Consider the following 12,041-nt stretch of genomic DNA (forward strand, 5'->3'; position numbering starts at 1 on the left):
TTTTGTGAGCAACCATGTTGGAATCAAGGCTGGCAAAGTAAAGAGAAATTAGGGTGACAGTTGAAATGGATGATAATTTGGCTACTTCATCCTCTAATGAAGTAACTAATTTCTTTTATAAATGATTTGGTTTGTCCTAAATCGTCCTGCCAATCCCTAAACACCCTGTGGCTTGGGAGTCTACGATACACCATGTTGCTAAGGGGAAAAAGTTGAATAAGTGGAAAATATGCTCTACACACAAACAAATAACTTGGCCGCCATGCACTGAGTTGACACCAGTGCTATTGCTAGCACTAACAGAATGTCCACTACATTTCTGCCCACAGATCTGCAATAGAATTGTGAAGCCCAAGAGAGACAAATCGCTTCCCTAAAACTTCCAGTTTGTGTGTTGCAGCCTACATTTAGTATACTGCAGCTTTGAAATCCATAAACCCCCAAAAAGGATTGGATTTCCTCCAACAATCTGACATTCTGTAAATCCCCATATTCTAAAGCTCCAAACAAACTTTCTCTTTCTTTCCCTATTTTTTTAGGTTGTAATGTGAATTGAGTGGCCGGAGATTAACTGTGTTTCGTGAGAGTGGTTGTGTGTGTGTGTATGCATGTGTGTGTCAGGGAAAGAAAGTGGAGAGAGAGTAGTGTGGTGGTGATAATGGGTAAATGGAAAGAGAAGAGGGGAAAGGGAAAGGGGGATACCTAGTCAGTTGTACAACTGAATGCATTCAACTAAAATCTGTCTTCCGCATTTAACCCAACCCCTTTGCATCAGAGACGCGGGGGCTGCCATAATCGACATCCATGTCTTCGGCCCTAGTGAACAGTGGGTTAACTGGCTTGCGCAGAACGACAGACTTTTACCTTTTGGGGCTCTCTGTTCATGTGCTGCATACCCTGGTATGGCACAAGGACGGTATATAGCCCAAACTGTCACAGTTCTGGTCTGCTTAAGGGGTGGTTCTCAATGACATAGCAGCTGGGTCTGGTCTGCTTAGTTCATTGACTGGATATGAACCAGAAAAAGGATGCCTATGAAATGTCTCGCTTTCTCTATCGTCTCTGGTGGTGTGAGTGGTTTTGCTGGAATCATGGGAGTTTGAGCCTTGAACAACAGAAAAATATTGGCGTAAACTGACTATAAATGTAATTCTATAGGTTTTTGAGTCTGTATTTAAAATATTTACAGGTGTTATTAGAAGAAAAGAAGAGCAATATATACCAGGGAGTTCATATATGATCAGAACTACAGACACGTTATATAAGTCGCTAGAAATGACATCGTGGCAGGGATCCTACTCATCTATGTCATAGAGCAGCACTCTCCCATTTTGTCCAGGACAAAACAGTCAAAATGAGACTGAAAATGTGTAGGACTTCACGAAACAGTCCATAATAACATCCCAAATGTTAATTTTGGTGGAACTGCCCTTTAAAAGCAATGGACAGCATGCGTGGGTGTGATAGTTCTACTAATAAAAATAAAATAAAATAATACTCATTATCTAGGCAGAGTGAAAACCCTGGGGAAAGTCACAGAGACATCAATGAACGCGAAACCAAAAGGGTAAATCCATTTCAATTTGATACATTTTTGACAGCATCCCTTTTGATTTAAATAAAACTTTTTATACATGTTTGCCTGTGGAAAAAGTGGTCAGAAATTGACTTTTTGGACCAGAATGCAAAAATGTTCAGGAGACAAAAGGTGCGAAAGTTGACCCTTGTTGCATACCCCACCATACCATGAGAGACATCCGTCTTCATCACTGGAAAAGATAAACGGTTGAGTTTGATATCATTTAAAAGCGTACAACAGGGTTGTAAAACAACTTCATTAAAAAAATGTTGTTGTTTTTTATAACACTTTTACATAATCTAAAAATGCATAAGCTCTTTTTTTTCATAATCACATATGTTGTAGTTTACACCCTACTTTATGTCATCTCAGGTTTTTGTGTTGTCTCAACCGACTGCGGGCACAACATGCTCTTGAATACAGAGTGGGTGTCATTTTAAATCCTAGAAAGGATCTATTCCTTCAGACCACATCAATTTAGCTGGAACAGCATAGATTTTTTTTATTTTATTGAAATTTCAACTTTACTACCACACAGATGACCGCCGAGCCACCCACCGTCAACTTAAATGGTCATGTCTATTCTATTATCTACATTTCTATGAGTTCAATAGGTTTCCTATGGAGGATTCACATTTAATACAGAAGATATTCCCATTCAAGTAAACTTTTTCTGATGTGTGGATGTAACAGTATAAATTTAGACCGTCCCCTCGCCCATACCCGGGCGCGAACCAGGGACCCTCTGCACACATCAATAACAGTCACCCTCGAAGCATCGTTACCCATCGCTCCACAAAAGCCGCGGCCCTTGCAGAGCAAGGGGAACTACTACTTCAAGGTCTCAGAGCAAGTGACGTCACCAATTGAAACGCTATTTAGCGCACACCGCTAACTAAGCTAGCCGTTTCACATCCGTTACATGGACTAAGCTAGCCGTTTCACATCCGTTACATGGACTAAGCTAGCCGTTTCACATCCGTTACATGGACTAAGCTAGCCGTTTCACATCCGTTACATGGACTAAGCTAGCCGTTTCACATCCGTTACATGGACTAAGCTAGCCGTTTCACATCCGTTACATGGACTAAGCTAGCCGTTTCACATCCGTTACATGGACTAAGCTAGCCGTTTCACATCCGTTACATGGACTAAGCTAGCCGTTTCACATCCGTTACATGGACTAAGCTAGCCGTTTCACATCCGTTACATGGACCTCCAACCATATTTGTGGATCCGTTTGAAAGTGGAAATGTAACTTGTATTAAAACAGGGTCTAAACCAAAAACATAGGCGAATAAAAAAAATAAAAAAAATGAATTTCTGCGTTTTTAGATAATTGATGTTTAAGGTTAGAAAATGACAATTGTTATTTTTTCAATAAATAAAATAGTTTGACAACCCTGTTTGTAAGCTTTTAAATTATATAAATACTTTATATTTTCCAATGATGAAGACATGGATGTCTCATGGTAGGGTGGGGTATCCAAAATAGATCAACTTTTAGCACCATTATCTCTTGAATGTTTTGGCATTCATGTCCAAAATGTTACTTTCTGCAAATATGTATGGACGGTTTCGTTCAAATCAAAAGGCTGTCAAAAAGTGATTGATTTCAAATAGATTTACCCTAAAGATAACTTCACAAATGTTTACTGTTGTTAGGCCAAAACATGCAAGACACACACACAATGTAATTTCAGAATACCAATTGTTTTACCAACAAAATACAACACACTATATATTCCAGCCCATTCCTTGTGTGTGTGTGTTTCTCTCTAGCTACAGCCAGCTACACAGGAACATGTCTAGCTACAGTCAGGTACATGTCTAGCTACAGCCAGGTACACAGGAACATGTCTAGCTACAGCCAGGTACACAGGAACATGTCTAGCTACAGCCAGGTACACAGGAACATGTCTAGCTACAGCCAGGTACACAGGAACATGTCTAGCTACAGCCAGGTACACAGGAACATGTCTAGCTACAGCCAGGTACACAGGAACATGTCTAGCTACAGCCAGGTACACAGGAACATGTCTAGCTACAGCCAGGTACACAGGAACATGTCTAGCTACAGCCAGCTACACATGAACATGTCTAGCTACAGTCAGGAACATGTCTAGCTACAGCCAGGTACACAGGAACATGTCTAGCTACAGTCAGGAACATGTCTAGCTACAGTCAGGAACATGTCTAGCTACAGCCAGGTACACAGGAACATGTCTAGCTACAGCCAGGTACACAGGAACATTTCTAGATACAGCCAGGTACACAGGAACATTTCTAGATACAGCCAGGTACACAGGAACATGTCTAGCTACAGCCAGGTACACAGGAACATGTCTAGATACAGCCAGGTACACAGGAACATGTCTAGCTACAGTCAGGAACATGTCTAGCTACAGTCAGGAACATGTCTAGCTACAGTCAGGAACATGTCTAGCTACAGTCAGGAACATGTCTAGCTACAGTCAGGAACATGTCTAGCTACAGCCAGGTACACAGGAACATGTCTAGATACAGCCAGGTACACAGGAACATGTCTAGATACAGCCAGGTACACAGGAACATGTCTAGCTACAGCCAGGTACACAGGAACATGTCTAGCTACAGTCAGGTACATGTCTAGCTACAGCCAGGTACACAGGAACATGTCTAGCTACAGCCAGGTACACAGGAACATGTCTAGCTACAGCCAGGTACACAGGAACATGTCTAGCTACAGCCAGGTACACAGTAACATGTCTAGCTACAGCCAGGTACACAGTAACATGTCTAGCTACAGCCAGGTACAAAGGAACATGTCTAGCTACAGCCAGGTACACAGGAACATGTCTAGCTACAGCCAGGTACACAGGAACATGTCTAGCTACAGCCAGGTACACAGTAACATGTCTAGCTACAGCCAGGTACACAGGAACATGTCTAGCTACAGTCAGGAACATGTCTAGCTACAGTCAGGAACATGTCTAGCTACAGCCAGCTACACAGGAACATGTCTAGCTACAGTCAGGAACATGTCTAGCTACAGCCAGGTACACAGGAACATGTCTAGCTACAGCCAGGTACACAGGAACGAGTCTAGCTACAGCCAGGTACACAGGAACATGTCTAGCTACAGCCAGGTACACAGGAACATGTCTAGCTACAGCCAGCTACACAGGAACATGTCTAGCTACAGTCAGGAACATGTCTAGCTACAGCCAGGTACACAGGAACATGTCTAGCTACAGTCAGGAACATGTCTAGCTACAGTCAGGAACATGTCTAGCTACAGCCAGGTACACAGGAACATGTCTAGCTACAGCCAGGTACACAGGAACATGTCTAGCTACAGCCAGGTACAGAGGAACATGTCTAGATACAGCCAGGTACAGAGGAACATGTCTAGATACAGCCAGGTACACAGGAACATGTCTAGCTACAGCCAGGTACACAGGAACATGTCTAGATACAGCCAGGTACACAGGAACATGTCTAGCTACAGTCAGGAACATGTCTAGCTACAGCCAGGTACACAGGAACATTTCTAGATACAGCCAGGTACACAGGAACATGTCTAGCTACAGCCAGGTACACAGGAACATGTCTAGATACAGCCAGGTACACAGGAACATGTCTAGATACAGCTAGGTACACAGGAACATGTCTAGATACAGCCAGGTACACAGGAACATGTCTAGATACAGCCAGGTACACAGGAACATGTCTAGATACTGCCAGGTACACAGGAACATGTCTAGCTACAGCCAGGTACACAGGAACATGTCTAGCTACAGTCAGGAACATGTCTAGCTACAGTCAGGAACATGTCTAGCTACAGCCAGGTACACAGGAACATGTCTAGATACAGCCAGGTACACAGGAACATGTCTAGCTACAGCCAGGTACACAGGAACATGTCTAGCTACAGTCAGGAACATGTCTAGCTACAGTCAGGAACATGTCTAGATACAGCCAGGTACACAGGAACATGTCTAGATACAGCCAGGTACACAGGAACATGTCTAGATACAGCCAGGTACATGTCTAGCTACAGCCAGAAACATGTCTAGATACAGCCAGGTACACAGGAACATGTCTAGCTACAGTCAGGTACATGTCTAGCTACAGTCAGGAACATGTCTAGATACAGCCAGGTACACAGGAACATGTCTAGATACAGCCAGGTACACATGAACATGTCTAGATACAGCCAGGTACACAGGAACATGTCTAGATACAGCCAGGTACACAGGAACATGTCTAGATACAGCCAGGTACACAGGAACATGTCTAGATACAGCCCGGTACACAGGAACATGTCTAGCTACAGTCAGGTACATGTCTAGCTACAGCCAGGTACACAGGAACATGTCTAGCTACAGCCAGGTACACAGGAACATGTCTAGATACAGCCAGGTACACAGGAACATGTCTAGCTACAGCCAGGTACACAGGAACATGTCTAGCTACAGCCAGGTACACAGGAACATGTCTAGCTACAGCCAGGTACACAGGAACATGTCTAGCTACAGCCAGGTACACAGGAACATGTCTAGATACAGCCAGGTACACAGGAACATGTCTAGATACAGCCAGGTACACAGGAACATGTCTAGCTACAGTCAGGAACATGTCTAGCTACAGCCAGGAACATGTCTAGCTACAGCCAGGTACACAGGAACATGTCTAGCTACAGCCAGGTACACAGGAACATGTCTAGCTACAGTCAGGTACATGTCTAGCTACAGCCAGGTACACAGGAACATGTCTAGCTACAGCCAGGTACACAGGAACATGTCTAGCTACAGTCAGGTACACAGGAACATGTCTAGCTACAGTCAGGTACACAGGAACATGTCTAGCTACAGCCAGGTACATGTCTAGCTACAACCAGGTACACAGGAACATGTCTAGCTACAGCCAGGTACACAGGAACATGTCTAGCTACAGCCAGGTACACAGGAACATGTCTAGCTACAGTCAGGAACATGTCTAGCTACAGCCAGGTACACAGGAACATGTCTAGCTACAGCCAGCTACACAGGAACATGTCTAGCTACAGCCAGCTACACAGGAACATGTCTAGCTACATCCAGCTACACAGGAACATGTCTAGCTACAGGAGGCCTCTGTATAATTCATGGACACAGTTTTATGAAATGTTTATGATATCATATTTTGACCGTAATTACTCCGCTATGAGTCAGGGGTGTTAACACAGATGGAGAAACCTTGACAACGGGTACGCACAACCACCTCACTCCCTCTCACCAACAGAGGAAGGATATGTGGCATTTGGTAAAAAGGATTACTCAAGTAAGCATTACAAACATAAATCACGCAAGGAGGAAAATCAAACTATTACATCAATGAGTGTACGTGTGTGAGTGCGTGTACACTGCTTCGCTGTCTCGTAGCATTAGTGTGTTAATTTGGATCCCCATTAGCTTTAGCAGAAGCTACTCTTCCTAGTGACTGAGTGACTGAGCGAGTAGGAAGAGGTGGTCAGTGTCCCTGGCTAGCTCCCCAGTGTTTACTGACAGGAAATGTTTGTCCTGCAAAAGGGAAGGAACCCTGCCGCCCCTCTCGCCAAACACTGGGAGCGAGTCCCGACAAGACACACACACCACAGACAGCAATGCAGTGCCCCCCCACACCCACACACTATGCAATGTACCACTACCATCAGAATGTTCCTTATTCAAATTGATACAGACACAACTCAAATGAGAAATAATGGGGAAGTGGATACAACTGACTGCTTTTCACAGCTCCTCCTGTTGCTATTCCCAATGAACACCATGCTATTCCCAATGGACACCATGCTAATCCCAATGGACACCATGCTAATCCCAATGAACACCATGCTAATCCCAATGAACACCATGCTAATCCCAATGAACACCATGCTTTTACCAATGAACACTATGCTAATCCCAATGAACACCATGCTAATCCCAATGAACACCATGCTAATACGCCCAGATGGAAAGTCAATACACTGACCCCAAACCACCTGGCTGGCCGGAGATTGGAGACTACGTCTCCTATAGCAACCTGTAGTCATTTTACATAGGCTAGATAAGATCCGCTTTAGAGGTGCGTCCATTTTGGATGTCAGGTTGATTACCCTGCCCTCCTGTCCCATTTGATCTAGGCAGTATTCAGTGTGTGTGTGTTATGCTCAGTTTACCATCACACAGACAGTATATCACATGGGCATGATCTAACCAGGACAAGATGAAAGCTCTCTCCAACATCCAACTTTCCGTTAATCAATAAATAGCTAAGCTAAATTGTTGAGGCAAATATGCCAACAACTGCAGGAGGCCGGTAACACCGCAAATATAGCATTCCATTCCCGCCATCAGCACAGCAACACAGAGACATTTTATCTGCTAATATAGACCCACTTTTCTGAGGAGCAGAACAGCTCAGAGCCACACAATGGAAAACTCTGTTCATTTATACAAGACCTTTCAAACGCAGTCTCTACAATAACTATAGTGGTAGGCTGTTTGGAACTAAATGCTCAGACTCAAAATACTGCAACAGGCCAATACTCTTGATACCTTGAGTGTCAGCCTGTTTCATGGCAGCAACAAAGGAGTTGGCTATTCCAGAAATAGGCTAATATTCTGAGGTAAACCAGTCAACAATGCAGCCAAAACACATGTGCTTTAGTGAGCACTAACAATACACCACACAGTCCAATGAAACAGCAGAGAGAAGGTTTAAAGGACGTACAGTAGGGGTACTTACTGGCTGGCGATGGCGTGCTGTAGCCACTGAGGGACAAGCCGGGCAGGGCGGGGGGCGAGAGCCCCCCCAGCATGTGGGGGAAGAAGTATGAGTAGTGGGGCATGGGGAAGCCGTTGAGGTGAGGGCCCGGGATCGGGTTGCTCTTCCCAGCCATTTTGGCTCAATCCACCTCCACCGATGACGACACCAAAAAAACGATATTGTGGCAATACAGAACGGAGTCAGTGTGGGTTACGGAGTGGTTCTAGTGCCCATACGGGCGATGGACGTGTGGGGTATTCCAGTGGCGTGGTGACTTTGGAGAAATGCCCTCAATTAGGAAACTACAGTTGTGGAAATCCCAAAATGGCCGCCTGTTACCGACTGATGGAGAGGAGAGGTACAGGATAGTGGTTAGGAAGATTCACAAGGATTTTATAATGAGTCTTCCACTGTGGAGTCGGTTCCAGAGATGGGGAATGTGTAGAGACATGGTGCCTATGCAAGAGTCAGCTCTGGTATATCCCCAACCGTTCAGTGTCTCTTTTAGTGGCCCTCAATCTTCACCTAGAGAGAAAGAGAGTGAGATCATTTAGAATTTAAAAACCACTTTGGGACAATGTCATACATAACAAAAATAAGTTTCAAAAACATTAAATTTCATCCCTCACAAGTGAGACACAGAGCGACAGAGACACAGAGAGAGACAGACAGACGAGACACACAGACAGAGAGAAAGACGGAAAGAGAGGGAGAGAGAGAAAGAGTTCATTATTTTAAGATGCCAACATACTGTATTTCCCCTCTTTATTTAAAAGCATGGGGAAAGAAATGCATCTCCGTGAAGCTAATTACTGGAAATGTCTCATCTGAAATGGTACAAAAACAACCATTTCAGCTTAATTATCTTATGGAGCATTAAAAGCCATGAACAGAATGTGTGGGTATGTGATAGCTCTACCAATACACACACTCATTATCAAGGCTGGAGTGAAAACCCTGGGGAAATGTCCGAGAAATAAATGAACATGAATCAAAAGAAAACGTTGCTAATTATGACTGTTGTTAGTCCCCGAGGTGTTTCCTAAAGCCCAGTTATATTAAACACATGGGAGGTTTTTGTGTCAGTGTGTACTCACAGTCCAAGGTGTGTTAGTCCTTGGCCCGCTATCAAGGACTGTGGGCTCTCCTTCTCCGTAGCCGACGTGAGTAAGACATTTAAGACTGTTAACCATCACAAGGCTGCCGGCCCAGACGGCATCCCTAGCAACGTCCTCAGAGCATGCACAGACCAGCTGGCTGGAGTGTTTACGGACATATTCAATCTCTCCCTATCCCAGTCCGCTGTCCCCACATGCTTCAAGATGGCTACCATTGTTCTTGTACCCAAGAAATCAAAGGTAAATGAACTAAATGAGCATCATGAAGTGCTTTGAGACCCACTTCAGACCCACTTCAAGAGACCCTAGACCCACTTCAATTTGCTTACCTCCCCAATAGATCCACAGATGATGCAATTGCCATCGCACTGCACACTGCCCTATCCCATCTGCACAAGAGGAATACCTATGTAAGAATACTGTTTGACTATAGTGCAGCATTCAACACCATAGTACCCTCCAAGCTCATAATTAAGCTTGAGGACCTGGTTCTGAACACCGCCCTGTGCAACTGGGTCCTGAACTTCCTGACGGGCTGCTCCCAGGAGGTGAAGGTAGGAAACAACACCTCCACTTCGCTGATCCTCAACACTGGGGCCCCTCCTGTACTCCCTGGTCACCCATGACTGCGTGGCCACGCACGCCTCCAACTCAATCATCAAGTTTGCAGACGACACAACAGTAGTAGGCTTGATTACCAACAATGACAAAGACAGCCTACAGGGAGGAGGTGAGGGCCCTGGGAGTGTGGTGCCAGGAAAACAACCTCTCACTCAACATCAACAAAACAATGGAGATGATTGTGGACTTCAGGGAACAACAGAGGGAGCGCTATCCACATCGACGGGACCGCAGTGGAGAAGGTGGAAAGCGTTCCTCGGCGTACACATCACTGACTAACTGAAATGGTCCAGCCACACAGACAGTGTGGTGAAGGCACAACGGCGCCTCTTCAACCTCAGGAAGCTGAAGAAATTTGTCTTCGTACGCAAAACTCTCACAAGCTTTTACATCACCACCTGGTACGACAACTGCACCGCCCGCAACCGCAGGGCTCACCAGAGGGTGGTGCGGTCTGCCCAACGCATCACCGGGGGCAAGCTACCTGCCCTCCAGAACACCCGATGTCACAGGAAGGCCAAAAGGATAATCAAGGACAACAACTGTTCACCCCACTTTCATCCAGAAGGCGAGGTCAGTACAGGTGTATCAAAGCTGGGACCGAGAAGCTGAAAAACAGCTTCTAACAGCCATCAGACAGTTAAATAGCCATCACTAGCACATTAGAGGCTGCTGCCTACATACATAGACTTGAAATCACTGGCCACTTTAATAAATGGATCACTAGTCACTTTAATAATGTTTACATATCTTGCATTACTGATCTCATATGTATTTTCTGTATTCTGTACTATTCTACTGTATCTTTAGTCTATGCCGCTCTAACATTGCTCGTCCATATATTTAGATATTCTTAATTCCATTCCTTTACTTAGATTTGTGTATATTGTTGTGGAATTGTTAGATATGACTGCACTGTTGGAGCTATAAACACAAGCATTTCGCTACATCCGCAATAACATCTGCTAAACACGTGTATATGACCAATAAAATTAGATTGGAAGACACACTGATACACGTGAAAACACACACACATCAAAGCCATACAGCAGGTTTGAACAACACACATGTACACACACACACACACACACACATTATATTAAACTGAGTCTCTATACACCATGAAATGTCAGAATATGTCATGCAAGAATACCCATTGTTTTACCAACATTAGACAAACACAATATACTGTAAGACTACCTATTCTAGTCCATTACTCAGACAACTCTCGTCTCTAGCTACTGCCAGGTAACTGGAACATGTCTAGCTACAGCCAGGTAACTGGAACATGTCTAGCTACTGCCAGGTAACTGGAACATGTCTAGCTACTGCCAGGTAACTGGAACATGTCTAGCTACTGCCAGGTAACTGGAACATGTCTAGCTACTGCCAGGTAACTGGAACATGTCTAGCTACAGCCAGGTAACTGGAACATGTCTAGCTACAGCCAGGTAACTGGAACATGTCTAGCTACAGCCAGGTAACTGGAACATGTCTAGCTACAGCCAGGTAACTGGAACATGTCTAGCTACAGGAGGCCTCTGTATAAATCTGGGAAACAGTTTGATGACATTTCTATGACATATTTTGACCCTAATGACCCTGTCATGAGTCCGGTGTGTTACACACGGAGCAACGGTCTGAGGAACCTTAACGGGTTCACACAAACACCTTACTCCCTCTCAGCATTATACACATGAATCATGCAAGGGGGAAGAATCTGTTGAAATAAAATGTCTCATTGACATGCGTGATTCATGTGTATAATGCTTCCTTGAGCAATCCTTTCCACCAAACCCCACACCTCCATCCTCCTTGGTGAGATGTGTGTCAGAAAAGTCTATATAGCCTTCTCCCTCTTGAATGAACGATATGCGTCTTCTAGCGATCTATTGATAAGATAGGCGCCTGTCAGTCACAAAGCAAGCGATGACAGGGAAGCACTGCTGGTT

At 44.6% G+C, this 12,041-nt stretch overlaps 1 protein-coding gene across 6 annotated transcripts in view; it reads right to left on the bottom strand.

The window, feature by feature from the left end:
• Positions 1–12,041, bottom strand: part of raraa (retinoic acid receptor, alpha a) — a 227,348-nt gene that overhangs the window by 127,680 nt on the left and 87,627 nt on the right. For 4 of the 6 annotated variants that reach the window (XM_029629349.2, XM_029629347.2, XM_029629348.2 and 1 more), the window contains one exon: positions 8,315–8,875. In XM_029629349.2, coding sequence (XP_029485209.1) covers positions 8,315–8,483 — 169 coding nt within the window. In that variant the 5' untranslated portion in view covers positions 8,484–8,875. The remainder of the gene's footprint in view (positions 1–8,314; positions 8,876–12,041) is intronic. The other 2 variants (XM_029629350.2, XM_065007963.1) reach the window with 1 other exon arrangement.

This window comes from Oncorhynchus nerka, linkage group LG23, assembly GCF_034236695.1.
Source record: "Oncorhynchus nerka isolate Pitt River linkage group LG23, Oner_Uvic_2.0, whole genome shotgun sequence".
Taxonomy (NCBI): Eukaryota; Metazoa; Chordata; class Actinopteri; order Salmoniformes; family Salmonidae; genus Oncorhynchus; species Oncorhynchus nerka.